Source organism: Leuresthes tenuis, unplaced genomic scaffold (assembly GCF_036924035.1).
Source record: "Leuresthes tenuis unplaced genomic scaffold, fLeuTen1.0.hap1 SCAF_8, whole genome shotgun sequence".
In the NCBI taxonomy this organism is placed as follows: Eukaryota; Metazoa; Chordata; class Actinopteri; order Atheriniformes; family Atherinopsidae; genus Leuresthes; species Leuresthes tenuis.
The window spans coordinates 14,354,574-14,377,480 of record NW_027325362.1 but is presented as its reverse complement, the minus strand read 5'-3'; the positions used below and the strand labels follow the sequence as shown (position 1 = coordinate 14,377,480).

General features: G+C 41.0%; 2 protein-coding genes across 4 annotated transcripts; both read left to right on the top strand.

The window, feature by feature from the left end:
- The first annotated feature begins 99 nt into the window (after positions 1–99).
- LOC140313032 (NFU1 iron-sulfur cluster scaffold homolog, mitochondrial) lies at positions 100–4,151 on the top strand. Its single transcript, XM_072390967.1, has 8 exons — positions 100–185; positions 674–774; positions 1,460–1,595; positions 2,469–2,535; positions 2,633–2,747; positions 2,831–2,894; positions 3,006–3,180; positions 3,521–4,151. Exons 1-8 carry the CDS (start codon positions 121–123, stop codon positions 3,587–3,589), a joined length of 792 nt encoding a protein of 263 aa, XP_072247068.1. The 5' UTR covers positions 100–120; the 3' UTR covers positions 3,590–4,151.
- Positions 4,152–6,892: 2,741 nt separating this feature from the next.
- Positions 6,893–21,890, top strand: ccar1 (cell division cycle and apoptosis regulator 1). 3 transcript variants are annotated; one of them, XM_072390966.1, is made up of 26 exons: positions 6,893–6,971; positions 8,571–8,731; positions 8,890–9,065; positions 9,162–9,293; positions 9,659–9,691; positions 9,934–10,130; positions 10,414–10,540; positions 10,791–10,937; positions 11,841–12,033; positions 12,575–12,719; positions 12,834–12,989; positions 13,113–13,338; positions 13,555–13,668; positions 14,029–14,195; positions 15,031–15,241; positions 16,411–16,494; positions 16,662–16,850; positions 17,055–17,246; positions 17,387–17,617; positions 17,718–17,847; positions 18,063–18,151; positions 18,274–18,414; positions 18,511–18,631; positions 18,732–18,917; positions 20,564–20,769; positions 20,871–21,890. In XM_072390966.1, exons 2-26 carry the CDS (start codon positions 8,620–8,622, stop codon positions 20,949–20,951), a joined length of 3,786 nt encoding a protein of 1,261 aa, XP_072247067.1. In that variant the 5' UTR covers positions 6,893–6,971; positions 8,571–8,619; the 3' UTR covers positions 20,952–21,890. The 3 variants fall into 3 exon arrangements, with proteins under 3 accessions (XP_072247067.1, XP_072247066.1, XP_072247065.1); XM_072390965.1 differs by having other exon boundaries at positions 10,785–10,937; positions 12,837–12,989; XM_072390964.1 differs by having other exon boundaries at positions 10,785–10,937.
- Positions 21,891–22,907: the final 1,017 nt, after the last annotated feature.

Genomic DNA, 22,907 nt, shown 5'->3' with positions numbered 1-22,907 from the left:
AAAAATCCTTTGTCTTACAGACGAAATTAAGTGAATATCAGAGGCAGATATTGAATTTAATCTCTTGTCAGGATTACATGCCTTCTACCACATGGGGTCCTCATTTTCAAAACAAACAAAATGGCGGCGCACATGAGATGGGGACTTAAGCTGTTGTTACGGTCAAGAAGCACGATTCATTTAAGGTTTGAATCGTTATAGCTGTCGCGTATATTTTGTTAAATGTTTATATAGCTGATTTAATAAGTTGTAATGCCTTTGTTTCGCGTAAAACTTTCCAGTCCTCCGTGTGGTTGGGATGACACAAAGCCAGCTAGCTAGCTAACTACCAAACTGCCACTCAAAGACCCGGTTTGGCTCTCTTAACTTGACTCTTTCCATCTAAATACTGGTGGAAATGTAAAAGATGTTGCTCAAACACTTTCAATTTATACCGTCGTTGATTTTATATTTGTGTCTCTCCTTACCAACGTCCATATTGCCCGCTAGCTATTAGCTAGCGTAAATAATCTTTATTATCTGAAAGACGAATCTTGATTAATGCTTTTGCCATTCTCTAAATGTTCTTATTGAAAACAAAAGCTAACAGTTTAATTGACAATTGACACTGCTTTCATTAATCAATGAGCCTGCCTACGTGGGTGCATGACATGGTTTAAATTTCTTGTTAAAGGTTCCCAGACAAAACCAGTAGTTCATACCGCTTACAATCCACGACCCAGAGCTTCAGAGGAGTCCAGCCACAGGCCGGGGCAGGAGCCACAAACTGCTCAAGTGAGAAACCAGTGTTTAGTCACATAGTTGCTGTTTCACTCACCTGTGTTATATACACATATATATTTAACCTTGAGACTCTTTTTTTAAAGAGTCTAAAATATTTAAACAGTTTTGTCATGCAAGAAAAAAGAAAAGAAAAAAAACAAACTACAACCTGTTATGATAGGCTTTGTTCAGAGACATTATGTATTAATATTGTGTTTTTCTAAACAATCTATCTTTCCATTTTGTACTTGTCCACTCTGCTCATATTTTGCAAAGTATTGTCCAGAACTTTAAGATAGCTTAAGTGAACTAAATAACTGGGACAGATCAAACTTCGCTATCTTGTCAGATTAGGTCTTTTACATTAGATACACACCTAAAACAACACTCACACACACATCCCATGGTTTATCACATCCCAAGAACATGACGTGGACAGTGTTGGACTGTTATACTCGATCAAGTCTAACCTCTGTGAGATAAATGTGAAGAAGATAACTATGAACTATTCCCAGAGATCAGGACTCTGGGCTGATGGATTTCCTGTGAGAGCTCTGTCACTCTGAGTCCAGGGCTGCCTCAATTTACCTGTGACCAATAATAAATACTTGATTTGATTACCTTGATATTTCTCCGGTTTGTTCTTGGACTTCCAATGAAAGGCTTTAAAACCCAATGGTGTTATTGTGTCTTTCAGTAAGATACCTTTCCATCCAGACTCAAGACACTCCAAACCCCAGAAGCTTGAAATTCCTCCCTGGCAAACCTGTACTGGGAAGTGGGACACTTGATTTTCCTTCTCCGAGCTCAGCTGGATGTTCATCTTTAGCCAGGTTGTCAAATTTACTGTTGTACTTTTTCACATTTTGGGGCATTCTAGCAGTCTCAGATACAAATGTAGTTTCAGGGTTTTATGGAAGGCAGTAGTAGAAAGCTGTCACTTTAATGTTAATTAGTTACCCTGAAAGAGGAAAAAGTTAAATGTTTGATTCATGTTTGATGAGCAACTAAATATAATTGTACAACAATAATTAATCTTCACAGTGCAGCCCTTTCGTAAGTAAATGTATAGATGAGCAGGTATTTTAACTGTCTCCAGGCTTTGGGAGGCAGAAATCAAAATCAGTGTGAGTGTAAATGCTTGTGCTCACACAGTGATTACATACATATTGTTTAGAACAAATAAAGAAGAAGGAGCCCTTATTCGCAGTTACTTGCTCACAGGGTTAATGTCAGATCGTAAATGGGAAGATTCACACTCATAACTATAATATTCAATTTAGTTCAGCCTATAAATATTTAAGAACATTTATTGCCAAAACAATGCATTCAGTGAAATAAGTGTGGCAGCAGACACCAATTAGCCACAACATTAAAATCATCTTCGTAAATTTTGTTAAGATCAAGCTAAAGTACACATCACTGTCAGGACTAAAGGTTTCCCTGCAGATTAACTGGTGTAATGTCTCTTTATTTTCTGACTCTGATACGGCTGCTTGGTTGGACTTAAAGTGGGGATGATAGCCATGTCCTCTGAAAATGAAACCATCCTATCGAGGGTTTTTGTGAAGCAAACAACAGGCCGCGTGAATGAATTGTGCTCGTGTCTGTCTGATGTTTTGTTAGCTGATTCATTTTCTCTTACTTTGACTCCATATTGCATGTTTTTCGCTGAACTGAACGGCAGTAAAAATGCTTTCTTTCAGGGACCTGTTTGAAATCGAGGGAGTGAAAAGTGTCTTCTTTGGCCCTGACTTCATCACGGTCACTAAAGTAAGTCTGTGCTCTCCCACTGCTTGTCCTTGTGATTGTATTCCTATCAAGTTTTTTAAGTAGAGATGACACAATGAGATTCTTGTTTCGACATCAGACAGACGAGGACGTGGAGTGGACCGACATTAAGCGTCACGCTTTGGAGGTCATTGCTAAGTTCTTTGAGAGTGGCGATCCACCCATCACAGCCGGAGCGGTGCACCATGAAAGCAGTGAGTATGGAATGTGGTTACATGCAACTGCACGGCTGTGATGTGCAGAAATATTCTCATATTTCGTGTTTTCTTTATTGTAGGTCTTTTGGAAGACGATGATGAAATTGTGTCAATGATAAAGGAGCTTCTGGACACAAGAATCAGGTAAAAAAAAACAACCTTTTTAAAAAAAAATTAACTTAAATGGGGAGGTTACAGACTCAATCGCAGCCCTTTGTGCCGTCTCTTTCCGCACTAATTGCTTTCACTCACAAGGCCAACGGTGCAAGAGGATGGAGGCGATGTCATCTTTAAGGGTTTTGAGAACGGCACAGTCAAGTTGAAGTTGGTCGGGTCCTGCACTGGATGCCCCAGCTCCACGGTCACCCTGAAAAATGGCATTCAAAACATGATGCAGTTTTATATCCCTGAAGTGGACAACGTGGAGCAGGTGATCACTGAATTCATTTTTCTCGTAGCGTTCATTTTTGTAGATAGGATAGGTGTTTTTTTTTCTTTTTCTCTTCTTTTTCATTTATTCTGAGACGACGAGGCTTCACTGTTGATGTTGATGTGGGATCAGAAGCTGCTTTACAGATATTTTAATCGTTAAATGCAAACGGCGATGGGTGTTTTCTTTTTTTTTTCTTTTTGTTTGTTTGTGGGGACATTAAACAACGTGAGAGGGAAGAGTCTGCCTCTCTGCACTGCATTTAGCGTCAGTCACGCATGGATTCATGGTAACTTTTACATCCCAAATAAACGTTTCCTCTCACATCTCTTCTGTCCAGGTGGAAGACGAAGTGGATGAAATCAATGCGAAGGTTTTTGCGGAAGTGGAGCACAAACTGCGAGACTGAGAACGTCCTCAACCAACACATTTGCAAACTTTATTAGATGTAAAATGCATTTCACTGTAAATACACAGTTATCTGTTGTTCCCACAGAGGACTTATAGCACAGCGCCAGATTGAAGAAAGAATCATTCGCAGTTATTTTGCCCCCTTATTAGATACTGTTAAAAAGTTCAGACTGTAATTATAACTCTGTCCAGAGAAGCTGTCATTTATTGTTTTTTCTGTCTGAAAAAAAGATGTTCTGCTGCGATATCTTATACTGTCGTGTTTTATTTATTTCTTATAAATACTGTATATTGAGAAAGAATATTTTCCACAGATGGGAGATTTTGGTAAAGTTTTTGTCATCTGTTATGATCATGAAGATCTGAGGGGGTTCCAGTTGCTGCTGCTGTGCCATTAATGAAACAAAACAGTTTGGACGTGTTAATGCATTCACATTTTGTCACCTGCAGCTGACATGGAATGTAAATTGAGCTAAAACTTTCCTGTAAGCCGAAGTAAGCTTTCAGTGGAGTATTTTTAAAGATTTTTATGTTGTGTGCTTTTTTTTTTCCGCTCCACTATTTAGAGATATTGTAACATTAAAGTGCACTGGTTGACCTATATATTAGTTCCTGAGAGCTTTATTACATCCATTTTATTGCATATATTGACACGTGTCTCAATATGTTCTACGCAGATGAAAGCAGGAAAACCACCTCGCAGAGGCAAGTTTTTTTTTCACAGTCCACATATAAAAGTAGATGAAGCCCTTTAATTAGGTAAAAAATATTCAAACTAATAACTAAATAACTATAACTAATAAACTAAACATAGGCATAAAATGTTGAAATGGCAATAACCAGATCAGGCACCTTTTTTGAAGAATTTAGAGGAGACTCAGTAATTTTGCTGGAAATTAAAGCAAGTCCAAAATGGAAATGAATTATCAGGTTGTTCTTATATGTTTAATTTTGTACATCAATTTGACAAAGTTTCTGGTGAGGCTTTAGGTGTAATTTTCAGATGAGAATAAAAGCAAAGGACAGTGAGATGAGGTCGTACATTTGCTGTATAAATAAGAAATTAGTGTTTTCTTACAGTGTCTGTGGAGACCGATTGAATTTATTTTGCTTTCGATTTGATGCAGTCTTCATTTTATTGTGATGGAAAACGTAGCCATGCATTGTCTTAGTCCAACACGTGGGGAATTTGTATCTCACTGTTACTGGGTCAACTTGTTTAGTAAGTGGTGGACTGTGTGAGCAAAGCATCATCTCACACTAATCGTCAGCGTGTTACGTTGCCCAGCTCGTATATCTAAAAACCTCCCTGCAGCTGCAGCCCTTCGGTCTCTCACTCTGCAGACTGTCATGCTTTCTGTATGACCCACTGAGCTTTCTTGCAAGAAATAAATACATAAAAGACAAAACTTTGTTGTGTTTTCTCTTATTAAGACTAACTTGAGAAAATTTCCACAACAATATGGTATTAGAAGTGGAATTCCATGAGTCAGATTGATCATCCTCAGCAGAGAATGTTCAGTAGGCATTAATAGATGGGACGTCCCTTGGGTGAAGGACTGTCACCACCAGGCTCCAAAGTAACCTACTAAAGTTCTGTGACTGGTGTTAAGTAGAAAAACACAGTTTAATTTCTTCTACAAATTTACTTTCAATAGTCTTAATATTTTTCGGGTCACTTTCGGTTCACTTTCCTCAGATTATGGTGGTGCGCATCCACTGTTCTGAGAACAGTAAAAGGTCTGTGAATGCTAATCTCCAGGAGCTTAGTTCAGAAACGTTCTGGGAACTTGTGACATGCGTGAGACACTTGGGTAAACTTTGGCTGTTCATGGAACAGTTCAAGGTCTGGGACGACTAATCTCTGGATGTTAAAGAAAAACAAGTTTTAGGAACTTGCAAGTAGTTCTGGGAGCTAGTGTGACGAGAAATTAACTGCCTGGATGCTCCATAAGCAAATCAGAGTTGGTGGGGACACCCCCACGATGGACAGAATGGGGTTCTATAACTCTAAGGAAATTAACCAAAGGAGCCACATAAGTGTTACATGCGTAAAACATATGAATCACACACTGTTGAACATTTGCCTCACTGAGTCTACCTGCTACCTCCACCAGTCTATGACCAGACATGACCTGACCGTCAAGTCGTCAGTCCCCATGTAGACCAGACAAATGACCAAGTGAGTGCACTTCTTTTTTCCTCTTAACTTTACTAGAATTCTGTGTAAACACACACGTGCAAATACATTAGTTACAGCCATTGCACAAAAAGCAGAAAGAACATAAGAATAGAGTACCACAGCTGAAACTGTACTTTGTTCTACAAAGCAATTAAACACAACCAGGCTTTCTTTTTATTAGCTGACATGGCAAAACCAGAAACACATACTATGATGCTGGTTATGGTCTTCCTTTCTTATCTCTAGCTTTCCACTCCGGGCTCTGTGCGTACTGACATAAAATTTGACATTTTACACATCATTTAAAGCATCACTAAGAAGAGAAGGTTGTTTGAATTGAGAGGTTTGAGGAATGCAAAATTAAGTTCAAAAGTTAAGATTAGAGATGTATCTAGCTGTATCTAGTACAAACCTATGCGGTATAGAGTCTGTTGTATTTACTCAGTAGTGCATTGTTTGCGATTTCATTTGCATGATGGAGAAAAGTACCTTTGGTTCTTGCCTTTAACCCCTTTTTCACAGGTCCTATGAAACCATCCTGAGCATGTGTCACAGCCAATCTGAAATTATAGAGTCATATCAAAGTAACAATAATGATTATGATGAGTCCACAGATGTGATATAATCTTAGAAATTGAAGGCTCATTATTCAAATTAGGCCACCCTGATGCAGAATCAACAAGTTAATGACAAGATTGGAGCTGTGATCACTTTTTGCCCATTTAAAGATACTGGAGAGTGGAAGGAGCTAGTAGGTCTATAATATGAACACTATAACTCAACATAACTATATATCTCGTGAATTAATTAAAACAAAATGTAGGCAGAATTGATATTTCAATGACAAGATAGAAGCTCTAATACGTTTTTGACAAGCAAAAACTGCTGCAGTGACCCATAGTGTCCGTAAAAGGCACTGTAAAGGTTGGAAAGAGGTAACTAGCCAATCGTTTATACAGTATAACTCTCTTCAATTAAATCAGGTCAAGAAACAGCTTTATTAGTCTACGCGCGGTTCCGCCACCGTGCATTTAGTTTCTGGCATACCGTCACTTTTTGGCACAGGCCACTCACACGCACATCAAATCCCTGGTAAATTTAAGAACTGCTTCACATTTGGCTTGGCCGCGTGGATCGGGTTTTCCACTCCACGCATGCGCATTTTACATCTAACATCGGCCGGTGCAGGGAGACATCGGTAAGCTTTGTTGACTATGTTTTAATTAAAGCTTCACACGTTCGTAATCGTGAACTTTTTCTGTCAGTTATTAAATGCAAATATAACAGCAAGCAAGAGAAATGCTGCCATTGGAGAATAGGCTTTTAAAAAATCGGTCTATATCCGCCATTCACTTCTCACTGGCCTTGCTCGATATCAAACTAGCACGAGGCTAATCTGGCAGCGTTGAAGCTAACGGTAAAAATATGTGTTAGCCATCGAAGTAATATATTTTTTTTTACAGCAGCAGTGCCACTATTGAATATGTTGGGAACTAAATAAAATGCATTTTGCTAATACCACAAAGTCATAGTATCCCAGCGTAAAAAGCCTGAGTCAGCTGCAACATTAACAACATTAGCCTTCTATACAAATGTAAATTTGAGCTGGCTTAGCTGCTAGCGCTAGCAACTGTCAGCGAGTGGCTAATGTTAGCAAGACTGCCTTTCGAGGTCGCTGCTGTGTCAGCAGTTGTTTATCTGTGAAGCACTGTATACAGTGAAGATAACGAGTTTGGTCGTAAAAACATGTTGCCCCCCCTACTTATTTGTATTGTGTCAAATTATTGTCAGATAACAGAATATACTTGGGTTGTCCGTTATGGCCCAATTCTAATATTATATCTCGTTTGTCTAATGTGTTTTGAACGATTAAAGGTTGTAGGTTAATCGTTTTACAACCTGTCTACATCCCCTCAAGGTAAAACATAATTCAAATGTGCTAACTTCCTTTATTTAAACCTTTTGTCTGCTGTAAAAACAATAACAGCTAAAATTGTAACAAGAAAACTCGCGTGCAGTGCGATAAATGTGTCATTATTTCTAGTTAAAAGAAACATTTGAATAGGATTCAGCACCACCGCCAGACAATGACTGGAAAAAACGTGAAATGTTCCACGGTAAAAGAATATACTAATGTTATGTGTAATTTTAAGCTGTCTCTGTATAGCACTCTTTGGTTTGGTGGTATAATTTGGGGAGTGATTTTCATCAGGCTTTCCAGACTTTTATTGCCACTGTCTATACATGTTCTCTCTACTTGTGCTCTGTCTTGTCGTTAGGGTTCACATGCAACTGCATGCTTTTGTTTCTGGTTCTGCAAGGTTTGTCATGTTGCTACTTATAGTCCCAATTGACAGTTTCTACAACCTGGTATGTGTGATATCAGACCTTGAGTAACTAAACTGTTCCCAGATTAGTCGGGTAACATGACGACCTCTCTTTTTTGGTTTTGTTTTGTTGTATAGTGATTGCTGCCCTTAGTAATTGTGCTTGTTGTTGACAGACAAATCTTACATCTTGATCTGTCTCTGAGGAAACACTGGCAGCTTAGATTGCTGTGATGCCCATGTGAAAGAGCTGGTCCTGGCCTCTGAGTGACGCCAAGTGAAAGATATGTTTAGATTTGGCAAACTGAGGCATTTTTTATATTGTTCAAAAACTCAAATGAATTAGTTTGGCGTATTGCGGAGCCCTGTCATGATAAAGTTCGGGTGCGCTAGTTAAAAGCAAGGTTATGCCATCTGGGATACCCTAAGTGTATTTTGTGGTTTTTGATTTGATTTGTTTATGTCTCCAGTAACGTCATTGGCCCGGTGAGCAGAGATTGCCCATAACCTGAATGAGTCATGGCCCAATACGGGGGACAGAAAAATCCGCCGTGGGCGACTCAATTTGCTGCCACAGCAGTTTCTCAACCAGGTCACTCAGGACAGTCTCTTGACCTCAACAGCCTGCACTGTGAGTATAGCAAACCAGATTATCTAAACTGTTTTTTTTCCCTATTTTACTGGTTGTTGGATGATACTCTTAAAAAGCATCCATTCATGTAGTTATGCTATCTTCCCTTTCCTATTCCAATCATAAAATCTGTTGCTACACTTTTTTTCTCCTTCAAGCTCTTGGGGTGCAGCAGCCGTCGCTTCTGGGTGCATCTCCATCTGTGTATTCCCAGCAGACAGCTTTGGCTGCAGCCTCTCTCAACAACCAGTCTGCAGCAAACTATCAGCTGTCTCAACAAACTGCTGCTCTGCAGCAGCAAGCTGCAGCAGCTGCTGCGGCAGCTCTACAGCAGGTCAGTCACATCGAGGGTAGTCCTAATCTGCTCATCTTTCCCTTGTTGCATGTGACACTTTGATCAGCTGCCAAATGTTGTCTTTAATGTCTGCAGTCTCAGATCAATACAGCACTCCAGCAGTATCAACAACAACAACAGCAGCAGCAGCAACAACAGCAGCAGCAGCAGCAACAGCAGCCTCCCCAGCAACCCCCTCAACAGCAACTGTACAATGTTCCTCATCAGGTGAAGAACGGGCTATTGTGTCTTATTTTTGGTTTTGGAGTTTCATTGGCGTTATGCTTCATATTAAGGTCATACCTAGAAATGGTCTTTCAGCTAAATAAGATGTTGTCATTGTGTACCTTCTTGGGGTTTGATTTGTGTGAGTGACATCACCTTGATTTTTTTTTTTAATCCATATGTACCTTATGCTTTAGTCCTCTACATCTCAATATAAATCTGGCTATTCCCCTGATTATGTGAATAAGCTGTAAAGCTTAATTTGCGATGACTACTTAAGCGACAGCATGTTTATATGAAGCAAAGATACAATAATGTGTTAAATCAACACAATGGTCACTCTTGGTATTTTCTTTCCTTATTCATAGCTCCCTCAGCCTCAACAGGCACTGCTCTCTCAGGTAATGTGAAAAAAGAACAACCTTACACCAACTCGGATCCACAAACAATATTAAGGGATATAAATTGTATAGGTTCTTTCTTTTGTTCCTTAAGTTTTCTTTGTTTTTTGTTGAAGAAAAGGCCAAGTTGGCTATCAAAATGTGACCGTTTCATTTCCTGATTTTGTTGAGACATCCAGCTGAGGATTGCAGTTTTTGTTTTTTTGTTTCTCATAATCTGATTATCTTTATCTGACCCTCAGCCCCCTGTTGCCTTGCCCACAAGCCTGAGCTTGTCCAACCCCCAACAGACAGCCCAGATAACGGTTTCATATCCAACACCACGTTCAAGCCACCAACAGCAGACACAGCCACAGAAGCAGCGGGTCTTCACTGGTGTCGTCAATAAGCTACATGATACGTTTGGCTTTGTAGATGAAGATGTCTTCTTTCAACTAAGGTGACAGACTAGTCCTTGGCATGTTTCAGACTGTATTGCTTGACGAAATGAGAACTCAAATGCTGTCACTGTCACTAGATCTAGTTTCTTAACTCTATGCTTATATTGACGCTGACTTTCTTAGACCACTATATCCTTGCCCTTAATAAGTGGCAGGCAGGTTTTTTTTTTAGCCCCGGCAGCAGATTTCTTTATTTCCTCTTTCATGTTTCATATCATCAGTTTGAAACTAATGTTGTGACATAATGACGCTTTTTTTTTTTCTTTCTTAAACTTTTCACAGTGCTGTGAAGGGGAAGACTCCCCAGGTTGGTGACAGGGTCCTAGTGGAAGCTGTGTACAACCCGAATATGCCCTTCAAGTGGAATGCTCAGCGTATTCAGACTTTACCTCAGCTAGCAAATCAGTCGGTGAGAAAATTCTCTGCTTTGTTTGCTCAGTTATCGTAAACTATGAGCTTTGTGGTTACATTTTGGGGATCTCAGGTTAAATCACCACTGTCATTATAAAAACAAGCTGGATTATCTAGGTTAATTTTAAACCTAGTGAAAATCTACGCATACTGAGGAGTTTTTAGATATATTTCATTGTGTTTTTTCAAATTTCATCCCATCCTTTTACCTCTCTGTTTGACTGTTGTGTTCTCCCTCCCAGCATCAGCATCAGCATCAACATCAGCAGCAGCATCAGCATCAGCAGCAGCCTCAGCCTTTACCTCAAGCTTCCCCACAACTCGGCAGCCTTTACAATGAGCCTGGGATGCAGCTGCGCTACACAGACATGCACTCTACGGACAACCGACAAAATGTAACCCGCTAGTCCTGGATCACACTTTTGTGCTCATTCTCTCTATTTACTTTCTTGATATAGATTTTTGTCTCTGCTGATTTTCTTGGTTTAGCTATTAATGCTGAATAATGACACCAAGGCAACGCGTCTCAAAAGAGTCAGGACAGTTTAGTTCTGTGTAGCATTCTGTCTTGGACTTATGTTTTACATTTAAATAATCAGCAACATTTTGAGGATCTCTGTTCACTCAATATAGAACATATCCTCATATTAAGAAAAGTCAAAAATGTTTTTAGATTCAGTATCTATTGATGATCCAGAACAGGTAATAATAGGAATTTAGTTTATTTTCAGCTTGTACTACTCTGATTTAATGCAATAAATTACCGTATGGAGCAGAAAGTTAATATTATTTCAATTCCACGTTGACTGCTATAGAGATTAGTACTGGCAGTATTCACATTAAATGTAAGCTGGATATTGTCAGGTTGACTTTTGTATAAAAAACAGGTTAACAAACTACTAGATACAGCGATATCAAGAAATACTTCAAGTGTATTGAGCAATTTCATATGAAAGATGTGGTGTTGTAGAAAGTTCTAATGTAGTATTCTGTTTCTTATTTTGTTCTTCACTTCAAACAGGTTTAAACCTGGATTGGAACTTTTTGTTGGTTCAGCTGAACTTTCCCTGTGATATAAGGGTCAGCTTTTCTCTTTTTTTTAGGGCGATCTGTCAGGGATTTCTCCAGATTTTTGACTCAAGCAGACATCCACTCAAACCTCCAGCCAGCTGTTTTTCCTTGTTTTTTTTTATTTAATTTTCTTAAGAGTTTTGCAGGTATTGTTAACGGTTATTTGGGATCTGCTTTTCAAATAAAATTGCTTTATTTTTTCTTTTTTTCTTTTTTTTCTTCTGAAGAATCAGCCCCAACCTCCTAACATGATGAAGGCAACCCCCACCATGCTGCAGTCACTACCTCCCCCGACCACGTTCAGTGTTCCAGCCCAGGCTCCCCCTCCTTCCCTCCTGCAGGCCCAGCTTTCTGCTGCCTCTCTGGCCCCTCTCCTCCAAAACCCCCCCCAGCCTCTGCTTCCACAGCCTCCACCCAAAGGTAAAGTCGTGGTTTTCAGTTTTCATTCCTTCCATTCATGTTCTTGTGTGTTCTTAGTCCAGTGCTTGAACTTGTGTAGAGTTCATCTACCAGACTACAGATACTGACGGAGGGAAGGTTTTTAACATAAGCTAAAATGTATACGAGCTGGGGTTTATACTCTGCTTAAGATTTGAGGAATCACTTTAGGGGAATAGGTGCCACCAACACACTAAAGGAACTTGCTTCACCAAACAAATGGCATGAAAGAGGCCAGAAAAGTAAATTATGCCTAAATGTGTGCTGATTTAGCAGAGGTAATATTGACTTTTTTTAAAATGTTAATACATGTGTATAAACGTTTTGAAAGTAGTACAGAATGTAACTGTAATCTTTGTAACCCTGGTCGTGTTCAGTCATCAATTCATTTTTATTTTTCCCTCGTTTCTTTCACACGTCAAGCTGAGAAATTTTCCTGTAAAATGCTTTTACCACAAATTAGAATCTGCTTCTGTGTTACGGTAAATAATTTAGCTCCTCACATTATTCCCCTTGCTTCTAGATGTGTTTCCTGGTGGTCTTCTTCAGCCCCCAGTGAGGATGATGCCACAGCCGCAGCCCGTCCGCCGAATTGAGCCCCCACCGCGTTTCCCCACTCGCAATGATCGAGGCCCAGAGCTCATCCTCAGATCTAAAGAAGAACGCAGGTGTGATGCTGACTATCTGGGATGATCAAATTTGCGACTTGAAAATGACTTTTCCATAGGCGTCATCCCCTCATTAGTTGAAAGTCACTTAAATGTTTTCTCTTAATTCTTTAGCAGAGACCGAGACCGTGAGCGCAGGCGATCGAGGGAACGATCGCCCACCCGCAAACGATCCAGAGACCGGTCACCGAGACGTGAACGCTCTCCAAGACGGCCTCGCAGGGTGGTTCCTCGCTACACTGTCCAGTTTTCCAAGTTCAGCTTGGATGGGTGAATAATGTTTCTGTTGCTTTATGCGTCTCATTTGGAAATGGATCAAAGTAAAGTGATGTGTCAGGAACTCCAGTGTAAAACGTTTGCTGTGGTATGAACTGTCCTCCTTCCATTCACCAGCTCCAGCTGTGACTTGATGGAGCTGAGAAGGCGTTATCAAAGCCTCTACATTCCCAGCGACTTCTTTGATGCAGTCTTCACCTGGGTGGATGCCTTCCCTTTTACGCGGCCGTTCCAGCTCAATAATGCCTGTAACTTCCACATCTTGCACAAAGAAGTGGATCCTTTTGTCAAAAACACGGCTGTGCTGGACCCTCCTGATGTTAACCACACCTACAGCGCCAAGGTACAACTGTCTATCATGAACATGTTGCATCATTTCATACTGAGTAAGACAGATTGGAAAGTTTTTATTCAGAAACATTGCAGTTGTTCAAATCAGAACTTCATCTGTCAGGAAAAAAAATACCAGACAAAGAAGATTAGGATCAGAAGAACAACACACAAGACTTTACAGAGAAGTGTCGTTATCAACCTTGAATAAGTCTTCTTTTTGGTGCAGGTGATGCTGCTAGCTAACCCCAGTATAGAGGAGCTCTATCACAAGTCATGTGCTCTGGCAGAGGACTCCCAGGAAATCCGAGACTCTTTCCAACATCCTGCTCGACTCATTAAGGTATGTCGGACCCCGTCCAGCTTTCACTGTGCACAGGAGCTGACCGTTATATAATAACCCCATTCCATTGCTGAGTCATTGCAGTGTGGAAACATCGTGACTGATATTGGCTCCTCTGTGTAAATAGCCCTGGTGTTTTTTTTCCATTTGGTTGTGAATCCTCAGAGGTACTATTAGTACTATTATTTCTGCTTCCTGCTGACCTGTTTCTGTCTTCTTTTTGTCTCTATTCTTCTTCTGGCCTTTTCCACTCTCTGATTCCCACACTCTAAACCCCTTTAACCCATATTCTCATTTCCCATTTCCATCTAACCTTTACTTTGGGGCTGTCCTTTATTCCCATCTCTCTTTCCCATACAGTTTTTGGTGGGCATGAGAGGTAAAGATGAGGCCATGGCCATTGGTGGTCACTGGTCACCCTCTCTAGATGGAGCCGACCCTGAGAAGGATCCCTCAGTCCTTATTAAGACAGCCATACGCTGTTGCAGGGCACTCACAGGCATAGACCTTAGTTTGTGCACTCAGTGGTAAGTACTACTATTACCATCAATATTTATTTATACCCCAAATTGAATATCTATCATAGATTGCATTTTGATTCTACCTCGACACTAAATCCCCGCTGGACTTGTTGGCTGACATTTAATTGTTACCCTTTTTTTTTAATTTATTTTTTTTAAATGTCAATGATTATTTTGTTGTTAATTTGCAGTCTATTGTTTATTATTATTATTTGTTGTGTTGTGCGGTGTTAATTTTTGCCTTTTGTATGTTGTTGTCATCTTGGCTCTCTCTGTGACACTCTACTCATATACACACATTTCATTGTAATGAAAAGCCAAACGCATGGACTTGGTGGCTGGAAGCAGTAGCCTGGACCAGAAGACACAGCCATTACTTTATTTTCTTTATTTTTCTATTCCCTCTGTTAAATATCTTATATATTTAACTGGCTTTCACTGTCCTGTTGATTCTGTCTCTCTTGGCACAACTCTAATGTGGTGCATTAAGTGTATCCTGGGTTAAATGCAGAAGGCTCATCCAAAATTGGCTGAAGCTATGACAGGGATGAATTTCGGGGTGTGATTTTATTATTATTATTATTTTTTTTTTGTAATTGTCTGTCAACTTTCTCAAAATGGCTGCCGTAACCTGTGACAACAGTTGGAGAGCTGCAGACTGGTTCCATTTGTCTTTGCTGTGTGTTGTGTGGGAGCGGGGTCACTGTAATGATGTGTGCAATCATTCAGCGACCAAATGGGAGGGAGTAGCTGTAGAAGGCTCGCCGTAGCTAGGCTTGCCTTTTATACTGTGCCCTGACGAGAATGTTTCTTTCCAATGCACCCTCTTCCTTTGCGACAGGTATCGTTTTGCAGAGATTCGCTATCATCGGCCGGAGGAGACACACAAGGGGCGGACAGTCCCTGCTCATGTGGAGACAGTGGTTTTGTTTCTTCCGGATGTTTGGCATTGTCTTCCTACCCGCTCAGAGTGGGAGGTGCTGTCACGGCGACTCCGGGAGCAGCTGGCTGAGAAGCTGTCGGCCGAGCGAAAGGAGGCGGATGGAGAACAGGCACTGAACCGCTAATCCCTCTCTTCTCATTTCCGCTTCTCACAGGAAGGCACAGGAATTACAAAACAAATCCCAGAAAACACAACAGACACAAAAGCACACACCTCACCCTTTCACGCACACCAATCCAAACACAGGCATATTACCGTTCCACCCAACCTCACCCAGACCTCCGTTTACTCCTCCACCTGTCCCCTTCTCCTCTTCTCCAACTCCTCCATCAGCACCTCCACCTTCCCTCACATCCAGCAGACACATACAGTGGAAGCAGTGAGACTAGGTTGTGTGGTTTAGGCCCCGGTCGCAAATGGTAAAACAGCTTCCAGTTCCTCAGATACTTCCTAATTTGGTGCCAATCGGGTCTAATGACTAATTCTAATCCTGGCATTTTGCTGTGTGTTACTTCTGCCAAATGTGCTTTCACTTTGGGTGCATTTAGATGGTTTTAATCTCAAATTTGAACCAGTGGTCAATTACTGGAAACTAATCCTTTTGAAATGTGCTGGAACCTGTGGAGTCAGTTGCGTGTGAATAATGTGTTTGTTGTAGAATTGTGTATCTTTGTGATTTTTTTCACATCGATTTGATATTGTCTGATAACGAAAAGAAAACCTCCCCAAAGTCCTGCTTCTTGTCTGTTCTTGTTGTTGGATTCTATACTCTCATTTGGACTACATGTAGAATTTGGTTTTTCCAGGGCAGTTGGTTGGACAGATGGCTCCTGTCTGATGTAGATGTATAAATCCTATTTTTTGGAATACTCCAGTCATAGAGCATAGTAGGGCCAGCCTATCCTCACTCCGTTTGGAGGCCAGCCTCAGTTCACCTGATGTACCCACACACCTTTTGGACACACCTCTCATTGATTTTTACCTTTTTTGTGTTCCACAGATTGGTTGATTGGCAGCTGGGGGGGCATTTCTGTTTCTATTTTATTTGTTTTTTATGAGAGCTAGAGAGCTTCCCTGTGTGTATGCTTCAATAGCAGTGGACTTAAACCCAGTCGAGCTCACTAGGACAAGACAATGAAAGACAGATGAGACCTTGCTTCTTGCACGGATCAACTTTAAAACTCTCTGTTTTTAGGCTGCAAATGGTGTGCTGACTGTGTGCTGTCCCACCTCTTTGTCTCCCTCTGCCTGTCTCTATCTTAATGGTTTTCTATCAAGGAGGAAGAGGAAAAGGATGACGACGAATCGAAGGACGTCAGTACTCCCACTCACTGGGCTAAACTTGACCCGAAATCAATGAAGGTAAGTTTTACACTGAAACTCTACTCAGTGATGAGCTATAAAAATGTTATTATTGTAAATTTTGTGTAAATGTGAAATAAATTCCGTATAAGACGCATCTTACCCTGGATCCCTTTGTCCTAATGTTGAGTGTGCAATTTTGTCGCCCTTGTTTTCTCCCCTTGTAGGTAAATGACCTACGCAAAGAGCTTGACTGTCGCTCGCTAAGCTCCAAGGGGTTAAAATCGCAATTGATTGCTCGCCTCACGAAGCAGCTGAAGGTGGAGGAGCAGGTGGAGGAGTCCAAGGAACCTGAGATACCGGAGAGCAAAGTTGTGGAGGAAGAGGAGCCACCTCGAACTGAGGATGACAGAGAGGTTCAGCATTAAAGTTGATCAAAAATGTGTTAAAATGAAAGATTTCTTAATGCAAATATGATCCATACAAATGTACTTCTATACGCCGGGCTGTTTAATTATTATTAACGGCTCGTGCCGCCTGTTAAATAATGACCAAAGTCGCTCAGACATGATGCTACAATAACGTTCTTGAATTTCATCTGATGTGATCTTTTCTGTTAGGAAGAGGAAAGGAAGAGGCAGGAGGAGCTCGAGCGTCAGCGGAGAGAAAGACGCTACATCCTCCCCGATGAGCCCACCATCCTCGTACACCCCAACTGGGCTGCCAAGAATGGCAAATTCGATTGCAGTGTCATGTCCCTGAGTGTGCTCCTGGACTACAGACTGGAGGACAACAAGGAGCACTCCTTTGAGGTGAGAATTCCCCTGCTTAACACTGGTTTTAATGCTGTATTTCAGTGACAATTTACAGTTCATATTTGCTTTAGAGAAAGGTGTTTTTTTTTTTTTTTTTATCAGTGCAGGTTGAGATAATGTGTCCTCTTTCTCTATAGGTCTCCCTGTTTGCTGAGCTGTTTAATGAGATGCTACAGAGGGACTTTGGCTATCGTATATTTAAAGCCCTCGCTGCTCTCCCCTCCAAGGATGAGAGGAAGGAGAAGAAGGCCAAAAAAGAGGCAGAAAAGAAGGAGGTTGAAAAGCGCGACATGAAAAAGGAAAAAGAAGAGGAGGGTGAAGAGCCTGCAGCGAAGAAGACCAAGGATGACGAGGAGGAGAAGAAGAAGGCAGGAATCTTAAAAGCTTTTCGCTTTTGCAGTTTTATTTGGTCTGTTGTTTCTTTTTTTCTTTTTTTTTAATGGAATTCTCTCGTGTGTTTAAAACCAGTGTGAAGAAAAGCCCATCAAAAAGGAGGAGTCTCGAGAGGAAGAGGACAACGAAGATGATGGCAGCACAGCCAATGTCGAAGAATATGACCCTATGGAGGCTGAAGATGCAGACGACGATGAGGATGATGGTATTGAACGCTCTCTTTTTCTTTAAATGCAGCTCAACTGATCTTAAATGTGTGTCGTTTAGTCAGTGATGAAAAATCATGCACCACGCTGAGCTTCTTGTGATGGACAACATTTCCACAGTTTCTGAGACTAAGTAGAGAAAAATGCGTTCTTTCGGAGGATATTTTGTCTGTCTGTTCACACTGATTTTCTTTGTGGGCTTTTTGTTACTTAGACAAAGATGATGACGATTCCAACGACAGGGACAGGAAAGACCGCAAAGATGACCGCAAGTCATCAAAAGAGAGGTCCTCCAAAGACAAGGTTGGCTCTTCTTTATTTTCGGCATATTTGTGAAGTATTGATGTGGTTTTTGTTCATTTGTTTTTTTTTTTTTTTTGTGAACATGTTGATTGAAACGGTTATGATTTTTGTTGTTCCTCCAGGAAAAGAAGCAGATGGTCACACACAACAAGGAGCTGCTTATGGCTTTCGTCTACTTTGACCAGAGCCACTGTGGCTATTTGCTCGAAAGAGACGTGGAGGAGATCTTGTACACTCTGGGGCTGCATCTTTCTCGCGCACAGGTGAGCAAACAAAAAAAACCCATCAACTTTGATGTAAACATCCTCAAAGACAGTCTGAAGTCGGTATATCTGTCATGTTGCTTCCTATCTCTGCAGATAAAGAAGCTTTTGAACAAACCAGTGGTCAGAGAGTCGTGTTACTACAGAAAACTGACAGACAGGGGAAAGGATGACCCTGCTCCCTCCTTTAATGAAGCCCACATAGAAAACCTCATAGGTGAGCTTGCATGGATGGCTGTGTCTGTCTGTGTTTGGTTACAGTTTAGCAGATCTATACACCATGACATTCCGTTGCCCCCCCCTTCCTTCTCCATCAGGCAACAAAGGACTGACCTCTGCTTCTTCGAAAGTCCGCGTTAAGTCGGAGTCCAGCGAGTCTGGTAGTCTGATTGTGTATAACGGTGCCATGGTCGACATCGGCAGCATGATGCAGAAACTGGAGAAGAGCGAGAAGGCGAGAGAGGAGATCGAGCAGAAGCTCATGATTCAGGATGCCAAAATGGGTACGTTTAAAATTTTACGTTTTCTTCAAGTGTTTCACAGACGAATAAGTTGCAAGCTACACTCTGTGTCAGAAGTCCCTCGGGACAATGATCTGGCTCAATTTGAGCATTGCTACAGAAAGCTTCAGTCTCACATCACTCACCAGTCGTCCCCTCTTTGATTTCTGGTGAAATGTGAACTGGCACATTGCTTCCAGCTGCCACAGGCTGGCCATGAAATGGCCTACAGCAAGATTGTTTTGTTTTTTAAGGTGAGGATTGTGAGTGAAAACTAGCTAAAATATTCAGTACAGGCTCACATTGTCTTTTTTTTTTTACATGCAGTATAAATGATAAGCATCTTAAAAGCACATTTATTGGAGAGTTTATATCTGGCCGGATTCAATTTATTTTTCACATTATTCTGTTTGGCCAGTCGAATAACTATAAAGTGATTGAGTAGGTACTAGTTTAACAGGCTAAAAAAGGCTTCTTAAAACTGTTTTCATCATGTGAAAGGTTACGATAAATGTTGGTTAATGTCAGCCGTCGGTTATTGGCCAAATTCTGTTTTTTATCTTTGGCGTCGTCCCGTAAATTCACAATCTGCACATCCCCAGTTTATGTCATTAAAATCTTCCCACACTGGAGTGTTTAAAATCAAAGGTTTCCTCGTATATTTTGTTTACTGTGGGTTACAGGTTTTATCTCCATTTCAGAAGAGAGGGGATGTTAAATGTTAATTATAGATGGTGTTTTTCCTCAGTGCAGCAGCAATCTTAGTCGGCAGTCTGCTATTTTCCTGGCCGTTTTGACAATCTCAGTCAGTGTGTTTTGTGTATTTAAGATGCCAGATAGCAGGATGTTAAGTGTCAAAAACAAGGCTTGTCATTCAGTTACGTTACTAGATATTTGAATCTGTTACTTTGACTGCTCAGGATGAAGCCAAACATCCTAAATGGATATTTTATTGATACGATTTTAATAGTAATCCTCCTTCTTCGTCTTATACTTTCACTGCATTCCTATAGAAGTGCACATAGATGCCTCTCACTTCATCTTAGCCTGTTACCTTGGTGTTGCTGCATTTCCAGGTGTCAGTGGGGTCTGGATTGTATCTGGTCGACACAAACACTAAATAATTAGGGCCTGTTCTGATGCGATTATTAATCTCTAACTTTTAGAAAAGTGATGCAAGGCGACCAAATTGCACACCGTTCAGATTGTTCTGTGTGATCTCTTTTTAGACTAATTGACTACTGATTTCATTTCACTTCCATCAACTAAGGCCAGTGGTCCACCTCCCATTTTAAAACATCTACTTAGCTGTGAGCATTTGACACACTGAGGTAGACGAGAGCTGAAGTATGAGTGGGACAGTGGTTCGGTGCTGTTGATGGCAGTAGCTGCAGATTTAACTTGTAGTGGGCATTGTTAGCACTTGTAAATGTTTGGCTCTCTCTGTCTGGGTTAATGCACCCATTGTTTTTCAGCCACGATCTATATTCAGACTTTTGAAAAGAGGTCCTCGTCAATCCTTAAAAGTGTTTTCTCATTTACTTTTTGTGGTTCAATATAAATGGGTCATGTGACAAGCATTCTTTTCCTGACACTCCGATCGTAATCATTGACCATCCTCCATTCGCCTTTTTATTGTCTCATCTCAGAGGAAGATGCAAAGGTTAAAGCTCAGTTGGAGCAAGCCAACAAAGCTTTGTCCAAGGAGCTGGAGGAGGTGAAAAGCTCTCTCGGCCAAACTGAGGAAACTTTGAAGGCCACGGAGGAGCAGAAGACCATCTATCACGAGCAGATTAGAACATCAGCCAACTCCTTGATGGCCACCGTCAAAGGGCTGCTGGGAGTGCTGAAGAAGGTGCGCGGGGTTGAAAAGCTGCAAAAATCCTGTTACATTTGTCACGGTAGTGGAGAGCTGAGCTCACGCTCTGGTTGTTTGTTTGTTTTTTTCTCTCTCAGGATCAAGAGGGAGACGAGTCTGGCGCTGAGGTCTCTGGCGATCACGTTCGGACATCTCAGACAAACGGAGCTGATGAATGAGTAACAGATTTCAAACGAATGAAGCTGATCTGTAATACTGATCTTAAATTGTAAATATTCACTAAATGTGTAATTTGAACCTACTGTGTCCCAGGTATGTGCATAATTTAATTCATGAGTTTAGTTCCCTTGTTTCTGTTCTCAAAGAGTTACTTTTCATCCTTCGAGTCATTTTAACCACAACAAAAGCGTTGAAGCGCTTATTTTCAAAGTGAGTTAAGTGCCGTTGCTAACATTTGTTTTTGCCGTCTCTTGAGCTTTGTTCTGGCCAATAAAGTGCCGCTTTGTGGATTTAAATGCCAGTATGTATGAGTGGTACTTGAGTTGATTATGTTTTTCTAATGAGCAATAATGATGCTATTTATGTGCGAGAGAATTCATAAAGACCTATATTTAAAAGAAACTAGTTTTGGATGGAAAAGGGTCGGGAGGGTGTCCATGTGTTAGAATCTCTTCATAAATAGTCCCTCTCCACTGTTGACCGTGCAGAACTGTATTCTATAAACATTTAGTTTGTATATCTACCGTTTGGCTGGTTTAACGGGTTTCCGCAGTTTGTTTTCACACACACACACACACACACACACAGAGCTATGCATGGTTCCTGCCTTCTCTTGAACCTTCTTTCTGTCTGAACCTCCTGACCGTCTTGCCAGATAAGAGCGTCTCATGTTTTTACTGTGACAAACAATTGTCGGATTTTCTGCAACAGGAAACTGCACATGAACCAAAAGTTAAGCTCAATGAATGTGTGTTCAGCCGAAGGAATGAGCGTGAACATTCTGAGATCCATCCCTGAACTGTGTGTGTTGTTTGGGTTGTTCTTAGAAAGAGGCACAACTACGTTTAACATCCTCAAAAGCAGGCGATTTTATTTTTCTATTGAAAATGTACTCTATTGATGTCTTGTGCAAGAGTAAAGTGGTCCTTTTAACACTATGGTGTGTCTGCACTTTTTTTTTTCGCCCTCCTGGCTTTGTTTGAAGGAAAAGCACAGGTGTTGTCCTTGGTATCGGTTATGGTTCAGTTTCTATCGATGTGGTAAGTAGCCTTTGTAAACTGAAAGTGAAGCAGCTCAGTGGTAATCAGCCGTCCTTTCAATTTAAGACATTTGCTCTTCCTAATGAGTCTTATCGAAATATCTAATTGAAAGAACTGCCGTTTGTTGTTACAGGTGCAGAAAAATCTGCAAGCTGGTGTTTAATTTGTGATTCTGCCCTTTTCACCAGCAGGTGGCAGCAGAGTTCACAGTTTGGACATCTCAGAGGCAAATATTCTATGGAAGCTAGAAAAGCCTCAGTTTTACACCTAGTGTCTTAAAAACATGCACATTATGCGTGATTAATCCAGCCGCCGCCACAATGTCAGCCTGCACACACGTGGCTGCAAAATGTTGCAATTTATGCCGCTTATAAAAAGATGACCAGTCTTGGCTTAAGAAGTCGCACAGCCATTTATCCGTTATATGGCAATCGCAATCCTGTTGATCTATAATGGCCTATCCCTGCTTATCCATTTATATGCTCATCTATCTCACTCAAGCTTCCTGTGTTACCCGCAGTGTTGAAAAATGAACTCTTTACACGTGAAAACTAAAAGAAAATCTACCACTGTTTAGAATTTAAAAGACAGAAGTTTGTCTTAACAGATGATTATGCTCACAGAAAACACATCTGGCACAGTTTCATGTTAAAGTTAAAGCACTGAGAGATCAAAAGCAAGTACGGATGATGGCGATATCAACCATCAAGTATCAATAGTGAGGGTTCCTCCGGTCCCGGCTCGGTTTTGCCTTCCCATGATGGCCCTTGATGAAAGGCGTTGGTCACAGAATGTGTTGATCCTGGCTGCGCTCGCCACTCACGGCTGATGTGGCCTGGGTCGATCTGTTGGATAGATGCTGCAGATGCACACTTTTCGAGTGATTCGCATTCTTTCACTACGTTGTTTCCTCTG